The sequence below is a fragment of the Dromiciops gliroides genome, chromosome 3 (genome assembly GCF_019393635.1).
Source record: "Dromiciops gliroides isolate mDroGli1 chromosome 3, mDroGli1.pri, whole genome shotgun sequence".
Classification (NCBI taxonomy): Eukaryota; Metazoa; Chordata; class Mammalia; order Microbiotheria; family Microbiotheriidae; genus Dromiciops; species Dromiciops gliroides.
The window spans coordinates 663,476,453-663,499,063 of record NC_057863.1 but is presented as its reverse complement, the minus strand read 5'-3'; the positions used below and the strand labels follow the sequence as shown (position 1 = coordinate 663,499,063).

The window sequence follows — 22,611 nt, the reverse complement described above, 5'->3', positions numbered from 1 at the left end:
TGTCATGCAAAGAAAGATGATGAATTTTCTCCTGAAGCCAAGCTTGATTATCATAACTAGAATGTTCAATTTAATTTTGTACATTAATGCTGCCATTGTAAATATTACTTTACTGTTCATTATTAATGCTTTTTGATGACTTTGCTCAGCATCTGTTCTTCCCATGTGTCTCTCAATTTTTCATAGTCATTATTTCCTTTGGCATATAGAATGGTCTCTTACAATCATATAGCATGATTTCTTTAGCTCATCCCTAATTCTTTGGCATAACTGGTTTTTGATGAAAGCAATTTTACATTGAAAATGTTTCATTCAATTATGAATTTTCCAATAGACTAATAACATATCCTTTGTTCACAGAAACCTTTTCCACATTCATTACATTCAAAGGGTTTCCCTCCAGTATGAGTTTTCTGATGGCTCATAAGAATTTGCCTTCTGACCAAAAATTTTCCTATATTTTCCCCTCCACATTGATGTGGAGATGTTTTGATAAATACAATTTTAGATATAGGCTTACAATTACAATTTAATAGCATCCAACCAGTTATAAGATGTATTGTCATGAGAATGTCCTTCAAAAAAATGGAGAAGGAAATGGCAAACTACATCAGTGTCTATACCAAGAAAAATCTTAAAATAGAGTCATGAAGAGTAGGACACAACTGAAATGACTGAAAAAACAACGTTATAAAAAAGATTCCAGGGGGGCAGCTAGGTGGCACAGTGGATAAAGCACTGGCCCTGATTCAGGAGGACCTGAGTTCAAATATGCCTCAGACACTTGATATTTACTGCTGTGTGAACCTGGGGCAAGTCACTTGACCCACCAAAAAGTAAATAAATAAAAGAAAAGAAAAGAAAAGATTCCAGAGTATCAATGGTGGTGCCTTCTTGGAACCACCACAAAAGAACAAGGTGGGCACATACAGGACAAACAGTATCACAAAATCATCTTGAAGTGGTTCTTTTAAAAAGAAATGAGCTAGAAGTTAAAAACCACTGAAATCCTAACTGTGCCCATCTTCCCAGGTTCAAGGAAAATTCAGGCTAGGTCATATATGGAAATTCAGAAATAAGAAGTGACTGGGGTGACTGGAAGAGGCTTCATTTTCATTGTAGAGACAGCTAAACCAGAGTATATGTCAATTCTTTCAGTTCAATCTCTGTTGTTTCCTTTAGGAATCCCCTGGGTAAATAGGGTTTCTTATAATAGAAGACTGAAAAAATACTGGCTGCCAGCGGCATTCAAAAGGTTTCCCCTCTTGCCAAACTTGAAAAAGCTGTCTACATGCACTGCCCTAAATCTTTACACCTTGTCCAATACAACACTTTTATGTTTATTTGATTCTGTAAAATTGTATGTCTACTCTGTTCCATAACTCTGCCCTTTCTATTTCTTAGCTTGAAAAAGCCTGAACTGTTCCTGGGAACTGCAAGCTCAGTATGAGAAACGATGAGGAAACTTGCCGGTAGGAAGCCATTGACAAATGCAATTCTAGTCATGGAAAGAAAAAGACATCTAAGAAAGACAGGAAGGCGGTTCTGTGGATAAAGCTTCTATATGGAGCTGTATGTTTACTCTTGGCAATATAACTTTTACCCACAAAAGCACTAAATATATACAATATAAAGAAAAGATAGTAGATAGAGTCACTTGACCCCAAATGGCTCTTATTCCTTGAAAGTCACAAGCCTTCATTCTGCTAGGGTATAGATTGCTAGTTGCATGTAGGGCAAAGATAAGCCATATCCAGTAACATTTTTAGGGAAGATTCCTAGTTCCCCTCATGAAGCTGACTGGGTCAGATATGGAGCAAAAATATTACAGAACTAGTACTCTGACAGTGGACAATGGTTTCCTGCTCAATGGAAAGCCTTAAAAGTCTGCCTTTGAGCACTTGTAGGGCATAAGAAAATGAAACAATGAGACTCACATACCTACAATGCCTACAAAAACTCAAATAATTCTCTAGCCTTGGACAATAGCAGCAGTGACACTGGTTGAGATTTTGGAGGGGGAAAAACTACATTCAATGAAGAGGTGAACTGCTGCCATCCCAGTTCCTACCTGAGTAGGCAAAGCACAGATTCAGGCTAGTAGCCGAAGGGTGGTAGCCTTGGGGATGCCGACTGGACCAGAATGAGCCAGGTAACCACAGGAATGTGGGGGGATACAGACCTGAAGACTGTCTTGTGACCAAATTGATTATGTAGATGAGTCAAGAGTTGTCTCACTCAACAAAATCCTTGATTCCAAACACCTTGGAGGATACTTCTCTGTTCATGGCACGAAGGGGCTGATGGGCATAGAGAGGTTACTGCCCTGGTAACTGCTGACTCACTAAAGGAACTCACAGAAGCTCTAGGGTGTGTCTAGACACATAAGTGTATATGCACACACATATAAACATGACAGCATATGTATGCACACATACATATTTGTATATATACTTATATCCTGTAGGGATGCAGCTGGGGACAAAGTCATCCCACATAGAAAAGAATGAGACAAAGAAAAGGAGGACAAGGTGGCCTGGATACATGAATGTCACCTTCAGAAGGGAAATAGAAAGGGAGATACTCCTTGTCGTGCAGTTTTGGAGGAAGATGGCGGGTACAGACCACATACACCAGGGACAAGAATGTAATGTTGTTAGTGCCAGACGATAAGGTCCAAAGGACCAGCCCCTAGAAAAAGAGGCAGGGCCTGGGAAGGAGATGACCCCTGTGACCACCAACAATAACTCTAGCCTCTCAGCCTTAAATCCAATTCACCTGCAAGCCTAAGACATCCCCCTCATGATGTCATCAGTCCTCTTTGAAAACAAAGGATGAACAACAACAGGACCTCATAGAGGGTGAATGAAAAATTAAGAGTGTTGAGTGTACTGCTGTCATAGACAGTGGAACCCATTTGAAAGTTTGGTCTTAAAGGATGAGTACAAAAAATAGACATTAACATCTGGGATATAGTGAAGTGACTTTTGAATTCCCTGAAGATATTGCTGATGTCAGTAAGACAACGGATGGTCTGGCTCTGGTGTTCCCAGACCAGACCTGTGTAAGCGGCATGTCAGCTTTGAATAGAACCAATTCCAGTCTTTTTAGGATACTAGCCGACTTCTGAAAGAAATCGGCCAACTTTCAATACTTAAACACCTTAGCCATCGGTGCAGGTTGCAGGTTGCACATGCGCAAAGAGGAGGGTAAAGCCAAATTATCACAGTGCACAGTGTAAGAGTCCTCACCTTTCAATTCTTGAATCAGAGCCAGAGAAATCTGATTTGGGCAATTCCTGTTAACCAGAGAAGGGGAAGTAGCTGTTGACACTGGAGCTTAGCCAGAGGAGAATGGCCATCACTGAATGTCTACCAAGTCCATCCAACGTACTTTTGGCCATTCCAAAAAAGAGCTAGAAAAGTCCCCTTGTCCTTGGGAACATTCCAGATTAAGGATATCCTTCGAATGTTTCTCACAGAATGACCATAACTCAGGGGTCACCTGTGCTTCACTGTCTAAGACAGCGGGGCATCTGAAGAGGATCAATGGTCTCATGGGGGAGTGGTTCCCCACGCAGGTAAATGGGATTGAAGGCCTACCATTCTTTAAGGGGGAAAGGCCTATGGATGCGACATCACTAAAACCATGGCAGCTCTCACTGTGGTGGCTCCTCCCCAACATCATTATTATTGAAAAAATGAAAGGACCAGGGATGTCCATAAACCTCTCAAGCACACAGGATTGTGGCTAGTGTTTTCTTGCAGTAGCCCCCACCCACCATTACTGCCTCATGGTCTATGCCAGTGGCTACATGATGCTGCTTCTGGCAGACCATAATGGAGTCCGGCACATCCACTCAAGCCTCCCCTGGATTAGAGGCCCCCCGTCCATCCTGTTGCTGGTGAGTACCTTTGTCTGCTTTTGCTCCCTTGATTCCACCTTGGCAGCATTTATGCATTTAGCAAAACCACGGCCCTGGTAGGTACAGGCTTCCTGGCTTCCTGATTCCCAACTTTTAGCCCATTTGTGCTGATCAACAGTGACTGCCAAGTTCAAAGTTCTTGTGTTCTTGGGCAGCCCAAATTCATTTAACTTCCTTTGTATTTCTGGTCCTTACCAGAGAACAAGGCCTATAGTAAGCTCTCAATAGATGCTTGTTGACTACTCAGATTGATCTTTTTTTTTTTTTTTTTTTTTTTTTTTTTAGTGAGGCAATTGGGGTTAAGTGACTTGCCCAGGGCCACACAGCTAGTAAGTGTATTAAGTGTCCGAGGCCAGATTTGAACTCAGGTACTCCTGACTCCTGGGCTGGTGCTCTATCCACTGCACCCCCTAGCTGCCCCTCAGATTGATCTTTAATCGCAGGCCTATCAGGTTCCCATAATGCCCTATATTATTCGGTCAGGACTCATCTTTGAGGATATCATCCCAAGATTCCTTTGCCTGGAATCAGGGACAGCTGAAGATTCTCTAACTCTTTGCAAATGAGGTCTGTGACTGAACTTGGGAGGATGGCCCTCTGATTGACTTTTCCCAGTAGCAAGTCCAGAATCTCAGAGGTGGGAGGGATCTAAGAAAGGATCTAGTCCTGTGAATGCCCAAAGAATTCTCTTTACAATGAACCTGATCAAAGGCCACCCAACTCCTGTTTGAAGACTTTCAGTGAGAAGGAGCCTACACTTTTTCGTTCAATTACCCATTCTACTTTGGGATAAATATCAAAGTTAGGAAATTGTTCCTTTTTCTTTTGTTTTATGCTTGCTCCTACTCCAGATCTATCTGTTTCTGAATCTACCCCTCTCTCCCCCACTCCCTTTCATGAAATCCTCATTTCAGGCCCTTAAGCATGAAAAAAAATAATCACTACTTGGGATGGATCCATCTAAAATCAAGAGCAAGGGAAGCAGAGCCAAGATAGTAGAGAAAAGGCAGTGACTCATGTGAGCTCTCTCCAAAAACACCTCCAAACATCTTTAAATAATGCTATAAAAGAATTCATGGAGCAGCAGAACCCACAAAAGGACAGGGTGAAATAATTTGTCAGTGAAAGAGAACTTAGAAGGTTGGCAGGAAAGGTCAATCACACCTCAGTAAGAGTGGAGCACAGTCTACCTCAGGCTGTACCAGCACAGACCAGGCCCCAGCAAACTAGGAGCGGGCCTTGGGGACCACTGAATCAGGAGCAGCAGTGGCTGCTTCTGCAATTCTCAGCCAACAGATAGTAAGGGGGTCAAACAACTGGTCAGAAGGAGATTAAACTAGCACTGAGGCAGGACTCTGTTGCTTTGCCCAAACAGATCTGGTTAACAGTCCTGGTGGCAGTCCTAGGACAAGGAGGAGCACTAGCGGCCTCAGTGGAGCAAGGACCCTCATCACAGTTCCAGAAAAAGAGTGCTTGTGGTCACTCACAGACCAGAGCACATGCCAGGAGAGTAATAAACACACCTCTCCTTAGATCATAAGACCTTAGAATAATTGAAAAATTATACATCCCAAGAATTATCTCCAAAAACAACTGCACAAAACCCCTGAAGCTTGGGATGGTGTACACCCCACCCTGAAAGCAGAACTCTACTTTAACAAAGGGTTGAAAGTAAAGAAATAGATTGGGGGAAATGAGCAAGCAGTAGAAAAAAATATTCAGACCATAGAAAATTACTATGGTGACAAGTAATATCAAAACACACCCACAAAGAAGATAACAAAGTCAAAGCTCCTACATTAAAGCATCCAAGAAAAATATGAATTGGTCTTAGGACATAAAAGAACTCAAAAAAGGATTTTGAAAATCAAGTAAGAGAAGTAGAGGAAAATTGGGAAGATAAATGAGAGTAATGCAAGAAAATCATGGAAAAAAAGGTCAACAGCTTGGTAAAGAAAACACACACACAAAAATACTGAAGAAAATAACACCTTAAAAAATAGACAAGGTCAAACAGTAAAATAACTACAAAAAAGGTAACGAGAAGAATGCCTTTAAAAGAGTAATGGGGGGGGGGAATTGGCCAAATGGAAAAAGAAGCACAAAAATTCACTGAAGAAAAAACACACCTTAAAAAGTAGAATTAGCCAAATGGAAAAGGAGGTACAAAAGCTCAGTGAAGAAAATAATTCCTTGAAAATTAGAATTGAGCAAATGGAAGCTAATGAATTTATGAGAAATCAAGAAACAGTAAAACAAAACCAAAAGAATGAAAAAAAAAGTTAATGTTACATACCTCATTGGAAAAACAACAGACCTGTAAAAAGATCAAGGAGAGATAATTCAAAAGTTGTTGTTGTTTGTCCTTTGTTTTTGAAGAAGACCATGATATCAGGGCAAAGCCATGACTTGCAGGATTTAAGTGAGGAAGGGTACTAACCTCACTCTCTCCTCCAGAGCCATCTAGGTCCAGTGGCAAGACATATATCAAGATGACTGGAGATGGCCCCAGATGTTTAAGGTAATGGGGGCTAAGTGTCTTGCCCAGGGTCACACAGCTAGTAAGTTTCCGACTAGCCATCACTTTTTTGTTTTTGGTAAGGCAATTGGGGTTAAGTGACTTGCCCAGGGTCACACAGCTAGTAAGTGTCAAGTGTCTGAGGTCAGATTTGAACTCAGATCCTGCTGAATCCAGGACCAATGCTTTATACACTGTACCACCTAGTTGCCCCTAGCCATTGCTTTTTTTTTTTTAATCTTTATTTAGAATTTTATTTTTCCCAAGTCACATGTAAAAACAAATTTTAACATCAATTTTTAAAACTTTGTGTTCCAAATTCTCCCTCCCCCTACTCCCTCAATAACCCAAGCAATTCAATATAAATTATACATGTGTAGTCATGCTTCCACCTTAGTCAGGTTGTAAAAGAAAACAGACAAAAAACTTTAGAAAAAGGAACTAACAAAAACATTATGCTTCAATCTGTATTCAGATACCATCAGTTCTTTCTCTGTAGATGGATTGCATTTTCCATAAGTCCTTCAGAGTTGTTCAGAATCACTGCACTGCTGAAAATAACCAAGTCATTCACAGCAGATTATCCCACAATATTGCTGTTATTTTGTGTATAGTACATTTCAGTTTGCATCAGCTCATGTAAGTCTTTCCAGGTTTTTCCAATATCATCCTGCGCATCATTTCCTACAGCACAATAGCACTCGATCATAATCTCATGCCACAATTTGTTCAGCCATTCCCCAATTGGTGGGCATCTCCCAAACTTCAAATTCAACTTTTTTTATGGTTTTATAGTTCTTTGGCCATAGCTCCAAACTGCTCTACAGAATGTTTGAATCTGTTTATAATTTTACTATTTCATTTTCCCCATATCCCCTACATTAGTCATTTCCCTCTGCTCCTATTATCCAATCCAGTAGGTATGAGGTAGTACCAAGAATTGTTTTGACCTGAATCTCTCCAATCAATAGTGAGTTAGAGCATTTTTTTTAACATGGCTATATGTAGCTTTGACTATTTCATCTGAAAACATTGTATCTTTTGATCATCTATCAATTAGGAAATTAGCCATCACTTTTAAACACAAACAAGTTTATAACACAAGTAGACTGCTTTAAAAAAGCTTGTTGATTATTGATTTGGGACAGGAGAGGCCTGGGGGATAGGAAAAGGTGAGTGAAAACACAAGTATAAGATGTATGTATGTGCTACCTACGTGGCATTGAGTGTTGGAACTGAAGTCAGGAAGACCTGAATTCAAGTCAGACCTCAAACGCTTACTAACTTCGTGACCCTGGGCAGGTCATTTAATTTATCTGAGCCTAAGTGTCATCAAATGCCCCAAATCACTACTAATTGGAGAAAGGGAATCAGCGGATTGCTTTGATATTCCCTTTCTCCAATTAGTAGTGATTTGGAGCATTTTTTTAAAATATGCTTAGAGATACTTGAGGTTTCTTTCCTTGAGAGCAACTTGCTCATATCCTTAGACTGTTTGTCAATGTTTCTTATTCTTATAAATTTTTATCGGTTCCTTATATATTACTGAAATGTATAGTGTTAGGATTCGCACCTACAAAATGACACTCCAACACCAGGTAAAGAAAATTGAATTTAATGAGTATTATAGTACAGGAAAAGAGATATTAGTTTTGCAACAGCAATAAAGTAAGCAGCCTAACAATGTAACTATTAAAGCAAAAGTGACCACTATGTAGAGATTTAAAGATAAATACATCACCAAATTGGGGAAGGACCAACTCCTGGGTCCAACTGGCTGGGGGTCCCAGTACAGCCTCCTGAGGGGGAGCCAACCCTCCAAGACTACCCCTGGAATTGTCCATAGTCCCCAAGAATGGCTAGTTCCTGGGAACCTTAGGCAGTTAATCAGTGAGATATGCCTAGAAGGGACCTGGCCAGGATCCCAGCAGGGTATCCTTCTACACATTCCCACTCTCAGTCAAAACAGAGGCAATTTCCCACATGAATCTATAGCTAGAGTTCACAGAAAACATCTGGGAGTCCATAGAGGGGGCAAACACAGGTTTGTGAGCTCGGCCTATGCCTGGATGATCTTCTAATATTCATTTACCTTTCGGAGGACACAGTATCACTAGGGAGCTTGGATCACATGCCACGCCTTCCCAGCATGGCAGTAACAATATAGAAGGAAAGCATATGAAGAGATACATGGATGCAGTGACTCTGAGGAAATGTTCTCAGCCTGAGATCATTAAGGGAGATGCAAAAAGTCTACCATAAGAGGTGGACACACATTCAGGGGCACTGCCTCTTTAGGGTTAAACATTGCCACTTTCCTCCTTCCTTCTGAGGTTATCTTCCTTGCCGCCCAGGAAAGTTTCTCCCCCAGATATGTGTGGCTGTCTTCATTAATGAGCAGTAATTATAAAGGATGCTTTTCACATGGGACAAAAGTTTGCTTTTTTTTCTGGGACATCCCCAAATCCCCTTTCAGACAGTGTCAATGTCATCCATAGGTGACATCATAATCTCAGCTCTGGGACCAATCATTTTGAGGAATCATGTCTCTATTCCTAGGGCCCTGACTATATACACGTATACACACATGCCCATGGTCTCAGCCAATTCCTTCTAGCAGTAGGAGGTGCCAGATTGGTAAGTTTTCCTTTATGGATCAGCCTCCGATCGAGGTTCTGTCTTCTCAGAGGGAAAAAGTATATGTTCCAGGGGATGTAAGACAAAGAACTGTCAAAGTGCGTGTTTGCTGGGAAGACAATGGGCAGATAACTGAGTCATCTTCTAATTCTATCCCAGAATCCAGGAGGAGCAGGGTCCCTGACAAAGTCTCCTTCGGTTGCTGTGAACCCAGGTCAGGTCTGGGTCAGATGCTTGTGAGGTTTCTGGTTCTCTTCTTCTCTCTTTCATCATGTATTTCCTGGATGTTTTTGGGTGCTTTGACTTTCAGGGCAATTTATATCTCATAATTATATGACTGTCTCCATGGCGTCTTTGAATATGATGTCATTTCCCTGGTTTTCTCTTGTGTCAGTCAATTTTGTAGTGAATTTTGCTTGGCTTTGCTTGATAAAAAGGGTTGTAACTCCTGCTGTTGGGGAATTATCCACTCCAACCTCCCCTTTTCATTTGGCCCATGTATAACATTTTTAGAGGTGTTTCATTATATCACACCAAACACTGGGTTTTGTTCTCTGCTCAACTTCACTAAATGTGGCTTCACAAAATTATGGCCTCTTCACTTTGAAGACACCTACATATATTTAGAATAGTGAGCTTTTTTTTTTTGTTTGTTTCTTGGTTTTTTGTGGGGCAATGAGGGTTAAGTCACTTGTCCAGGGTCACACAGCTAGTGTCAAGTGTCTGAGGTCATATTTGAACTCAGGTCCTCCTGAATCTAGGGCCAGTGCTTTATCCACTGTGCCACCTAGCTGCCCTGAGAACAGTGACTTTTCTAGCAACTCAGTCAGCTATCTTATTCCTCTCTGTTTTCAGATTATGAGTCTCTTCTCTTTTCCTTTAAAGGCTCTGTATTCCTCCACAGCATGGGTTATCAACCTTTTTGTGTGTCATGGACTCCTTTGGCAGTATGGTAAAATGTGCAGCTCTCTAGAATAATGTTTTGTTGCCTGTGTTCATAATGGAAAGATATGCTAAATGTCTGTTAGAGGTTAATCAAAATAAAGTTGGAATTTTTATTCTCATCTAAGATTAAGGACTCCATGAAATTATCTGGCTCCCTAAACTCCATGTTAAGAACCTTTACTCTACAGATTCCTTTCTTCTCTAATCTCTAGAGTTACCCTAATTTATAGATGTCTCTCCTCCCCCCTTCCCTAAGTTTCTCCATGATGTTCCCTCCCTCTTTCCCTTGGTCTGAGTTCAGTCAAGATCATCTCAGAATTCTCACATTTCTTTAGTGCATCCTATTTATCTGTTCTTACTGGTGTTACTTGGCCGAGGCCCTTCATTTATGTTCTTTCTGTCTAGGGGTGGGCAGGGAAGAGCTTTTCCTCTTGTCTTAGTCATTGGCTGCTGATGTTTTGGCCCTCACAACAGTTTTAGGAATTGATTTCTGCCACAGCTTGTGCCTCCATTCTTCTCCTCTGGGGCCTGGGAAAGGGGATATATTGTCCATGGCTCCATGGGAGCCCTTCAGCTGTCATGGAATCCTTTATAGGGAAGGGAAGAAACTCCTTAGAATTTAATGACCTCCCAGAGTTGGATCTTGTGTTCAGAATCTGGTCATGGTTTTAAGATAAGACATGCTATCTAAAATTGAATAATCTAGATACAAATGAGATGGTTGATGAATATATAAATGAATATATAAAGAATCTGGATTTGATGGAGTTGCCTTATTATTATTATTATTTTTTTTACTGAGGCAATTGGGGTTAAGTGACTTGCCAGGGTCACACAGCTAGTAAGTGTTAAGGTGTCTGAGGCTGGATTTGAACTCGGTCCTCCTGACTCCAGGCCAAGTGCTCTATCCACTGCACTACCTAGCTGCCCCTGAGTTGCCTTATTACTCAAAGAATTTTATGAAATCTTGTATTAATAACATCTAAATGCCCTTCAACTGAACCCAGACAACATACAAGTGAATGTCAAGCAAACCCCAGAGTTATTGGGGTGTTACATATTCACTTCTCCAAATGTCTGGGAGTTATAGCTAGCAGATAAGCCCTTATCTACTAACTTCTTTCCCTAGGATAATTGGTAGATTTTGTGTTCTCTATGAGAAACACAATGCTGGAGCCATTCTTGCAAAAACATCTGGGTATCCTTGTCCTTGAAAGCTCCTTTTGAATCATATTCTCTTGTCATATTGTTTTGTACTTCATATACTCTTGTTATATTGTTGCTTTGAAGTTGAAGTGTCAGACAGATTTGGTATCATGCTCATGGAACTGATAACAACCTGTACTAACAAGCCAGAAAACCCAAAGTTAATCAATCTGGATCTGATTGATTCCCAATAGAGCCCTAAACTAAGCTCTGTCACCAGTGAGCAGAGAAGGCTTATAAACCTTCACTAAAAGAAGGAGTCTTGGAGCTCCTTCTTTGGAAGGAGTGTCTGGCTTGCTCTTGGGGCATGTGAATTGGCGCTGTGTTTCCCTAACTGCTCTCTGCTCTGCTCCGTGAATTTCTCACTCTGTTTTCATAGGAGTCAGTTTAGGAAAATTGTTTTGCAGTAAAATGGTGCCTGTGATGCAGATTTGACTTGTGAGTGGGAGTGGAATTCACTCTGGAACACAGGTCATTGCAGGCACCATTGAGGATATTTTCTCTCCAAGAGCTATGGGTGACTCGCAGGGTGAGATGTCCATCACAGTTTGCCAGCTCAAACCTCAAATTCTCATTATTCAATTGAGTTCATCTCTCCCAATAGTGCATCTCCCACCATGGGGGAATAGCTGTCACAAGCTGTTTCCCAAAGGTAAAGAATTTCCTCAGGGCGGAAAGATGGGGCAAACAAATTTCCAATGACATAATCTGACTGAGCCCCCAGATAGATCTGTTGTGTTGCAAATGGTTAAAAAGCATGGTTCTTCTGTGCACAAATATTGTGGGAAATGGTTATAATTGACTAAGGATAATGACATGACTAATGCAGAAATCTGTTTAATGTGATTGTACATATATAACCTAAATCAAATTGCTTTCTCTCTTGGGGAGAGGGGAGGGAAGGGAGGGAGGAAGAAAAATTTGGAACTAGAAATCTTATAAAAACAAATGTTGAAAAGTATCTTTACATGTAACTGGAAAGTAACAAAATACTTTTATGATTAAAAATTTTTTAAAAAATAAAGATAATGGGGGCAGCTAGGTGGCACAGTGGATAGAGCACTGGCCCTGGAGTCAGGAGGACCTGAGTTCAAATACAGCCTCAGACACTTAACATTTACTAGCTGTGTGACCTTGGGCAAGTCACTTAACCCCAATTGCCTCACCAAAAAAAAAATAAAAATAAAAAAATAAAGATAATGACAAATTAATTTGGTCCAGTGGAGCTCCTTTGATCAGTCTAAATTTGGTTAGAAAAGTTAAAAGTCAAAGAAAGTTTTCTCTTTCTGTCTCCTTTTCTTTCCCTTCTTCCCTGGACAAAGGATCATCCTTGAGGAATGAGAGAAGGACAGAAAAAAAGCCTCAAGGAAAGAAAAATGATTTGGGATTGTGTGTCAGATGTGTCTGATGTCTTTCAGTGTCTGTCAAAAACTGTAATTGTGTGCACGGAATTTAGATGGAAAGTTTTGTTTGTTGGATAAAGCTACTCCCAAGCTGTGGCTCAGTTAAGACAGTGGGGGAAGGGAAGAAGGAAACTTGCTGCTCTGACAATACCTAGCAAATGAATTAGAAACCAAATGTGGCATAGAAATAGAAATTCTCTATTGTAAACCCAACCCTTAAAGGTTTCAGATATTTTTTCAACTAGAAAAGAAGGCCATTTCAGTGAATATAGAAGGGCGGTTTTGCTATGAAAGGTTCCCTGACTGGACAGGCACTCAGATTTTCTGCCTCATCAACAGGGGAAAAGTTTTCTGTCATCAAGAAATCATCAAAAAGGTAATTGAATTTGATAATGAGTTAAGTACTGATCAATTTAAAGGTAACCTTTTTGTGTGTGTGTGAGGCAATTGAGGTTAAGTGACTTGCCCAGGGTCACACAGCTAGTAAGTGTCAAGGGTCTGAGGCTGGATTTGAACTCAGGTCCTCCTGAATCCAGGGCCAGTGCTCTATCCACTGTGCCACCTAGTTGCCCCTAAAGGTAACCTTTTATATGGTGTCGCTATAACTTGTATGAGATTCCTACTCAATTATGTAATAGATGATATTATTTAAATCTTCAGTATTATCCTGCTCCTTACACATACTTATTTGAGGAGCTTATTTGAGAAAACACCCTGAAAAAATGTTTTCATTTTTGTTTTTCTGCTTCTATAAATAATATACTGGTACTTGATTGTTATTAGTTTAATTCAAAGGTTCACTCGAGTTTAACTTAATGATGTAGCTAAAAGTAAGGTTTTGTTTTTGTTTTGCAGGGCAATGAGGGTTAAGTGACTTGCCCAGGGTCACACAGCTAATTAAGTGTCAAGTGTCTGAGGCTGGATTTGAACTCAGGTCCTCCTGAATCCAGGGCCAGTGCTCTATCCACTGCGCCACCTAGCTGCCCCTAAAAGTAGGTTTTACTAAGTCACTGGTTTGTTGGGGCCACTAGGTGGCTGAGTGGATAAAGCACTGGCCCTGGATTCAGGAGGACCTGAGTTCAAATCCAGACTGAGACACTTGACACTTACTAGCTGTGTGACACCGGGTAAGTCACTTAACCCTCATTGCCCTGCATAAAAAAAAAAAAAGTAACTGGTTTGTTCTAAAATTATAAAAGGAGAAAATATTCAATAGATTAAATACAGTCTGAAATATGACTAACAAGGACAGGAAAATTATGTAGTCTTGACAACTGGATTAGAAAACCTCAGGAAAAAAATTAAAATAAAAACTTCAGGGAAAACCATGAAAGATAAAAGTAGGTTAGGGTTTTGAACCATAAGGGAAAGGTAAAAAATGGTCCTTTGTGAAATATAATGCTGATTGAAATGATCAGTTGAGGTTCTTTATTATATCATTTGGAAAATAGATTCAGGTGTAATGGAATTAATTGCGGCCTCGTTTTAAGTGAAATTGATTGTTATTATACTGTATCAGAAATTTGTATGGTTTAAAGCCATTATCTCAGCTATGTGATTTGTAATGTGTAAAAGAAAAGTGCCTAACAGTTTAATAGTTCATTTTATTAGAAATATTATTAGAATGTGAATTCTTTAGTTCTTTTGAGTTACACATTTAATTGTTAAAAGACTGTTGTAATAGTAATAATGGTTTTCTGTGAAGTGGGCATAGCAAGGAACCTTTTAAAATATCCTCATCTGTATTATAAGAATTTAAGATCTAGCCACATTCTCTCTTTTTTTTGTGTGTGAGGCAATTGGGGTTAAGTGACTTGCCCAGGGTCACACAGCTAGTAAGTGTTAAGTGTCTGAGGCCGGATTTGAACTCAGGTCCTCCTGACTCTAGGGCCAGTGCTCTATCCACTGTGCCACCTAGTTGCCCCCTGTGATTAGATTTTATTGTTAGAGGGGAGAGATTTTAGGGGACTCTGAAGATTCCTTTAAGATTTGCTGTGTTTGGATGGTCCTTCACTGTGCTTTTTAACAGACAATAGCAGCTCAAGGGAAGCAACATCTGAGATCTGAGGTTAGTATCAGCAGGAAAGATGTGAACTAAACCAGGTCCTTGGGTCTATAGGAAAACACATGGCCATAAGGAATCTCTTAAGCCCAGCAGACAGGACTACAACCCAGTTGTTGCTGACTGCAGCCGCTGCAGCTACACTCCTGGCAACTGAGTCCCAGATACATATATCACACCTTGAAAGAGCTGCTGAACCAGGTTGGCCTGCCCAGCCCGTGGGGATCTTCCACTCTTGCTCACCCCAGGTTTGCCCCAGATGGCTTAACTCAGGACCAAGGATGAGGATGAGAAAAAGCTGACATTTAGAGGAGGCTGCATTCCCAAGACTTGGGATGAGGGCTGAGTATACCCTGCATCACAAGGAGTCTGCCCCTTTACCCTCAATCTTTGTGTCCTATCTGCCTTGTCAGGTCATTTTATGGTTCTTAACTTTATGGTTGATTTCTTTTACAGGTGGAATGGGTTTTGGTGTCGGATGTTTTTATCTGTGGGTGCCTTCTTTGTGGTCTTCTTTGCACCCCCTATTTGAAAATGTATTTCATACACTCTTTTTTTATATATACACTCTTGTTTTATCGTTTGCTTTGAAGTTGAAGTGTCAGACAGATTTGTATCATGCTCATGGAACTGATAACAACCTGTACTAACAAGCCAGAAAACCCAAAGTTAATCAATCTGGATCTGATTGATTTCCCAATAGAGCCCTAAACTAAGCTCTGTCACCAGTGAGCAGAGAAAGCTTATAAACCTTCACTAAAAAAAGGAGTCTTGGAGCTCCTTCTTTGGAAGGAGTATCTGCAGGTACATGCCTGCTTGCTCTTGGGGCACATGAATTGGTGCTGTGTTTTCCTAACTGCTCTCTGCTCTGTTCCATGAATTTCTCACTCTGTTTTCCATAGGAAACAGTTAGGAAAATAATTTTTTTCACAGAGTATGAAATCCAGAGTTCTTATCCCAGCTTCTTTATGTACCCTGGGACTTCTCTTTCATTACTCCATAAAGCCTGAGGGATGGGCTAAAACAATTTGAGGTTTGAGTATGTGTGTATGAGAGAGAGACAGAGACAGAGACAGAGAGAGAGAGACACGCACACACACACACACACACACACACACAGAGGGAGAGAGAGAGAGAGAGAAACAGACACAAAACCAAGAAAAAGACAGAACAAGAGATAGCAAGAGAGGACACTTATATGACCTATTGCCAGCCCCTGTACAAAGTGCTATGAATAAAAATACAATAAAATGAGATGATCCCTACTTTTCAGGATCTTATATTCTGAAAGAGAAAGATCTATTAGGTCCCTAGTAAAGGGCTTTGCAAAACAAAGTAGGGAGGGGGCACAGGAGTAATGTCGAGGGTGAGGAAGTGGAGTATTCTCCAGAGTGAGTTGAACTAGAAGTGAAGAGCAGCTTGAGTTTCATACATTGGTGGTCCTGGCCAGGGAATCACCAATGGGGAGCTGAGGTTACAAAGTGAAAACATTTCCAGGTGAGCAAGACTACTTGTATGAAGGTGGAGCTCGATAGTGCAGTGGATAAAGCATTGAAACTAGAGTCAAGGAAACTGGAATTCAAATGTAGTCTCAAATTCACCCTAGCTCTGTGACCCTGAGCAAGTCACTTAATGCCTGTTTGCTTCAGTTTCTTCATCTGTAAAATGGGGTTATTCTGAGAATCAAATGAGATAATAATTGGTAGTGCTTAACACAGAACTTGGCACCTAGTAAGTGATATGTATATATTAGCTATTATTATTGTTACAATCTCAAAGTTGTTATTTAAACTATTGGGGAACTAGGCTGAATGTACTAAGATTATTGTTGCTGCTATATTAATTGTTATTTATATAATCATGGCTACTGCACCAATTTGAGCAGTAAGAATTTATTATTAATTAAAATCACATATTATTAAAGTATTGACCATGTGCCTCCCTGACTTCCCCACTAGCCAAAGGCTTACAAGCCTAAACAATTACATACCCAGTGTATAGAACCAAGTTTCTCATGGTCCAGTCTTTTTATCCTGTTTTGGTAGAGCAGATCGTGATACACTGATCTAAGTAAATTGGTTAGCATGATCCACCTCCATTGATTGACATGAATTGAGGAACGGTCTTAGGGAGTGTAAGTTCCTGCTCCAGGTGTGTCTTCCCCTAGTTAATCAGCAGAATCAATCTGCATTCCTTTTGTTAAGGTGCCCAGGCAGGTTTCTGGGGTGAGGGGGAGAGAGCAACAAAAACTAATGTCTGGGTTTCTCCTAGAAATCCATCAGTAATCATTATTTTCTCACAGAGTGAAGGAAGAAGCAGCTCTGCAGAGCAGGAAGATATGATTTCAGAAGGATGATCAGTTGGTCGAAAAGCACTTGTGAAGCACCTGCCATGCTTCAGGCACAACCCTAAACTCAAGGGACACAAGGAAAGGCAAAGACCATTTTCTGCTCTGAAGGAATTCAACCTAATGGAAAACATGAACATGAAAACAAATTATTGTTGTTTGTGCTTCCTTCTCCAAGAGGACTATGACATTGGGAGGTAATGTCAGGACTTGCAGCGAATTGGATTTAAGTGAGGGAGGGCTATGCAAAGTTATGAGCCTCATTCTTTCCTCCAGAGCCATCTGGGCCTAGTGGTGAAATATCTGTCAGGATTCCTGGAGTTGGACTCAGATGTTTGAGGCAATTGGGGTTAAGTGACTTGCCCAGGGTCACACAGCTAGTAAGTGTCTGAGGTGAGATTTGAACTCATGTCCTCCTGATTCCAGGGCCAGCATTCTATCCACTATGTTACCTAGCTGCCCCTTATGAAACAACAATGGACAAAAATAAATGTATCTTATATGGAAGGTACTAACATTAAGTAGGATTGGCCAAGACGTCTTGTAGAAGGTTAGTTTGGTGTGGATGGAGGGGAGGGAAGCCAGGTGGTGCAGATGAAGAGGGATAGAGATCCAGGTATGGGGCACAATGAGCAAAAATGTTCAGAGTCAAAAGATAAAGCATCATGTGTGAGGAAGGGCAAAGGGGTCAGTTCCATCAGCTGGTAGAGTCTGTTGGGGGCTGGAGCATAGAGAATACCAAGATAGGAGGCCATCTCACAGTAGTGAGGTGAGGAGGGTTTGCACCATTCTGGGTTCAGTGTTGGAAGAGAGAAAGGGAAGTATATGAGGAATGTGACTAAGGTAGGGAGGACAGAACATGGTAAGAGATGGGATGTGGAAGGTGAGAGAGAGAGAGAGAGAGAGAGAGAGAGAGAGAGAGAGAGAGAGAGAGAGAGAGAGAAGAGAAGAGAAGAGAAGAGAAGAGAAGAGAAGAGAAGAGAAGAGAAGAGAAGAGAAGAGAAGAGAAGAGAAGAGAGAGAGGGAGGGAGGGAGGGAAGGAGAGGGAGAGAGAAAGACAAAGAAAGAGAGAGGGGAAGGGAGGGAGAGAGGGAGGGTGAGAAGGAGAGAGAGAGAAAGAGAGAGAGAGAGAGAAGAGTAAAAGATGACAGCTAGGTTGTGAGTCTCAGTAACTGCGAGGATGGTAGAACATTCAGCTTGAAATGTCTAATAGACAGCTGAAGATGTCGTACTAGAGATTAGGAGAGAGTTTAAGTCTAGCCAAATGGATCTGAGATTCATCAACACAGAGATGAATCCTTGTAAGACGATGAGATCACAAAGCAAAACGATATAGAAGGAGAAAACAAAAGCACCAGGCAGAGCATTTGGGGGGACACTAACCATTAGTGGTTCTGAACTAGAAGATTGGCATGAGATGGTCAGAAAGCTAGGAGATAGATGTGGCACAAAAGCCTAGAAATAAAGAGGGTATCAAGGGGAAAATGGTCATCAGCAATTTCCAAATGTGTAGAGAGTTCAAGAAGGCTGAATAGTGAGAGGAGGCCATCAATTGTGTCAACTTAGAGATCATTGGTAACTTTGGAAAGAGCAGTTTTAGTGAAAAGAAGAGGTTAGAAGCAAGATCATAAAGAGTTAAAAAGAGAGAGAATAGAGACATGACTTCAAAAGAAAAAAAACACATGATGATTGGAATGGACAGATCCAATGAACATTTTTAGAGGGTAGGGATGAATTGAGCTTCTTTGCAGATGATAAAAAGGCAGACAGTAGAGACAGACAGACCTTGAAACTTAGTGAGAAAGATAGGAAATAGAAGACTTAAATAACCCTATCTTTAAAAAAAGAAATTAAATAAGCCTTCAGTGAACACCCTAAGGGAAAAAAAAATTCCCAGGTTTTGGGGGGATTTTTTACAAGTATCTCTGATAAAGGCCTCATTTCTCAAATATTTAGAGAACTGAGTCAAATTTATAAGAATACAAGTCATTCCTCAATTGATAAATGGTCAAATGATATGAGCAGGAAGTTTTCAGGCAAAGAAATCAAAGTTATCTGTAGTCATATAAAGTGCTCTAAACCACTATTGCTTAGAGAAATGCAAGTTAAAACAACTCTGAGGCACTACCTCACACCAATCAGTTGGCTAATATGACAAATAAGGAAAATGATCAATGTTGGAGGAGGTGTGAGAAAATTGGGACACTAATGCAGCGTTGGTGGAGTTGTGAACTAATTCAATCATTCTAGAGAACAATATTGAATTGTGCCCAAAGGTCTGTCAAACTGCACATTCCCTTTGAACCAGCAATACAACTTCTAGCTCTGTATCCCACTGAGATAAAAAAAAAAAAGGAGAGAGGATCTACTTGTACAAAAATATTTATAGCAGCTTTTTGTGGTGGCAAGGAGTTGGAAATGGAGGGGATTTCCATCAGTTGGGAAATGGCTGAACAAGTTGTGGTATGTGATGATAATGGAATATTATCATACTATAAGAAATGATAAGCATTATCATGTAGGAAAGGAAGAGACTGCCCTTCTGTCAATAGACAATAGATCCCCAAATTTTGATTGGGTGGTAAAGCTGAGATGAAATGAACCCCATGGGATAAGAGGTTACTGAGTGATGTTGGTGCAGGAAGAGCATAAAAGGGAAAGCAGGAGAAGCAAGGAGTTTTCAGATTTTTCTCCCAATCTAAAGGAGTTAGGGGATGACTAACAGCATAATTAGTTCTAGAAAGGGGAATCTGGGATGAAGAGTTGCCAGGAGGGAGCCTGCCCTCAGGGAGAGCTAGAAGATGGAAGGATTAAGAAGGAATAGGTTGGGGCAGCTAGGTGGCACAGTGGATAAAGCACTGGCCCTGGATTCAGGAGTACCTGAGTTCAAATCTGGCCTCAGACACTTGACACTTACTAGCTGTGTGACCCTGAGCAAGTCGCTTAATCTCCATTGTCCTGCCCCCCCCCCGCCCAAAAAGGAATAGGTTGATGATGAAAGCTAGTGTGTGCAGCAGGCATTTGTGAGAGTACAGTAAAAAGGGCCATAGATCTGGAATAGGAAATGAGAAGGTAGGGATAAGAGGAAGGAGGGAAAGAGAGCAGGCAATGGGGGATGTGGAATAGGGTTGGTCAACTACCAACTGGTGGTTCAGAATTACTGTGATGTGGAGAGTATGAAGTTGGTAGGTCATGTAGTGGATAGATTACTGCATCTGCAGTCAGGAAGACCTCAGTTCAAATTTCCCTTCAGATATTAGCTTGTGATGCTGGACAACTCTGTCTGCCTCAGTTTCCTCATCCATAAAAAATAATAATAGCTCTCATGTCCAGGATTGCTATGATGACCCATGAGATATCTGTAAAGCATTTAGTGCAGAGTTTGGCACAGAGTAGGTGCTTCATAAATGCTTATGCCCTCCCTCACTAGTTGAAATATGCTAACCTTTGAGGAAAGAGTCCAAGCATTGTATCCATGACTAGAAAGAGGTCGATTGAAGGAGATAGGTAACTTGATTTTTCAAGACCTGCTTTGGATGGCCAACCTCCAGTAATGTTAAGTCCTATGAGACCCACAGACAGGGACCGGATAGAGTGGAGATGTCTGGAGAGGAGGCAGGATGTGATGATTGAAGTGCAGTTGAAGCCTGAAACGACTCCTAGAGCACTGGAGAAAGGCAGGGTTCCAGACAGCAGGTCTATTGGCCAGAGATAATGCAGAACACATTGAGAAAGCTGGAGGGTGAAGACAGCATATAATGGCCTGCATCTGGGTCAGACTTGGGGTACCTTGTGAAGTTTCTGTAAGCAAGGGGTCAGAGGTGTGTATGAACCACAGGTAGAGTCTACTGATAAAGATGCATGGTCAAACTGTGGTAATAACGTGTTTGGGGAGCTGGTGGTGGGGGAAATATCACTTTTCCTTTGGGCCCAACACAGATCTATTTATATGGTAAAGTGACCACGTCATAATGATTTCAAAATCTATTTGCAAGTCATAAATGGATTATATTTCCATCCAGGTACATAGAGTTCTCCATACCATGACACCAAGAACATGAATCTATATGACATCATCCTGAGTATTGGCTTCTGCTCTCATACTGCAGTTGGGATTTTGGGGAACTCCTTCCTAATTTGGCTCTTCCTCTTTATGTTGCTCACTGGACATAGACTAAGGCCGATAGACACAATTCTTGCCCAGCTGGCTTGCTTCAACTCTTTGCTGCTTCTCTCCAAGGGTATCCCTCAGACAATGGCAGCTTTGGGCTTGAAAAATTTCTTGGATAAAAATGGGTGTATAATTGTCTTCTACCTTCACAAAGTATCTCAGGGTCTTTCCCTCAACATGACCTGCTTTCTAAGTGGCTTTCAAGCCATTACCATCAGTCCCAGCAGCACCAGGTGGTCAGAGTTTAAAGCCAGGGCCCCAAAGTATATTATCCCCACCTCTTCCCTCTTTTGCATTGCCCATTTGCTATTAAATATCATTGTTTTAGAGAATGTTGGAGGCCTCCAGGGCTCCAAAAATCACTCAGAATTACATGATTATGGATACTGTTCTGGTATAGAAACTGCCAAAGTTAGCAGTATACTTTTTGGAGTTCTGGTCTCCCTCCATGATGCTGTGCTCATAGGCCTAATGATCTTTGCCAGTGGCTACATGATATTGCTTCTGTATAGACATCACAAGCAGAACAAGTACATCTACATGGCAAACCTCTCCCCCAAAGACTCCCCTAAGATCCGGGCCATCCAGTCTATCCTGCTGCTGATGAGTACCTTTGTCTCCTTTTACTCACTCAATTCTATTTTGATTTCATATATGTATCTCAGAAAGCCAAGACCCTGGTTAATACAGTGCTCTTCCTTACTTAGTATCTGTTTCCCTACTTTTAGTCCATTTGTGCTAATTTGTAGTGACTCACAACTTCTCAAATATTGCTGTGTTTTTTGGGGAAGGAATGCCCCAGATATTTAGTCTTTCTTTGTATCCCTAGTACTTAGTGGGTCAGTGGCTCCTGAAATATAACATAAATAACAAAATTAACCAAAATCATATGATTATCTCAGATGCAGAGAAAGCTTTTGACAAAATACAATACTCATTCCTATTAAAAACATTAGAGTGGTTAGAGCACCGGCCCTGGAGTCAGGAGTACCTGAGTTCAAATCTGGCCTCAGACACTTAACACTTACTAGCTATGTGACCCTGGGCAAGTCACTTGACCCCAACACACTAGAGAGCATTTCCTTAAGAAGAGCTTTCCTTAAGATGATAAACAGTATCTAGCTTAAACTATCAGCGAGCATTATATGCAGTAGGGATAAGTTAGAAGCATTCCAAGTAAAATCAAAGGTGAAACAAGGATGTTCATTGTCACCACTATTATTCAATATTGTACCAGAAATGTTAGCCTTAGCATTGAGAAGGAAAAGAAATCAAAGGAATTAGAATAGGCAAGGAAGAAATAAAACTACCACTCTTTGCAAATGATATGATGATATACTTATAGAATCCTAAACAATCAACTAAAAAAGTTCTTGAAACAATGAACAACTTTATCA

At 40.9% G+C, this 22,611-nt stretch overlaps 1 protein-coding gene across 1 annotated transcript; it reads left to right on the top strand.

Moving 5' to 3' along the window:
• The first annotated feature begins 21,094 nt into the window (after positions 1-21,094).
• Positions 21,095-22,024, top strand: LOC122748422 (vomeronasal type-1 receptor 1-like). The gene has a single exon (XM_043994057.1). The coding sequence runs from the start codon at positions 21,101-21,103 to the stop codon at positions 22,022-22,024; it is 924 nt and encodes a 307-aa protein (XP_043849992.1). The 5' UTR covers positions 21,095-21,100.
• Positions 22,025-22,611: the final 587 nt, after the last annotated feature.

Bases quoted from the DNA above. Each gene is read 5' to 3' on its own strand.
- LOC122748422 (XM_043994057.1), top strand. From the start codon at position 21,101: ATGAATCTATATGACATCATCCTGAGTATTGGCTTCTGCTCTCATACT.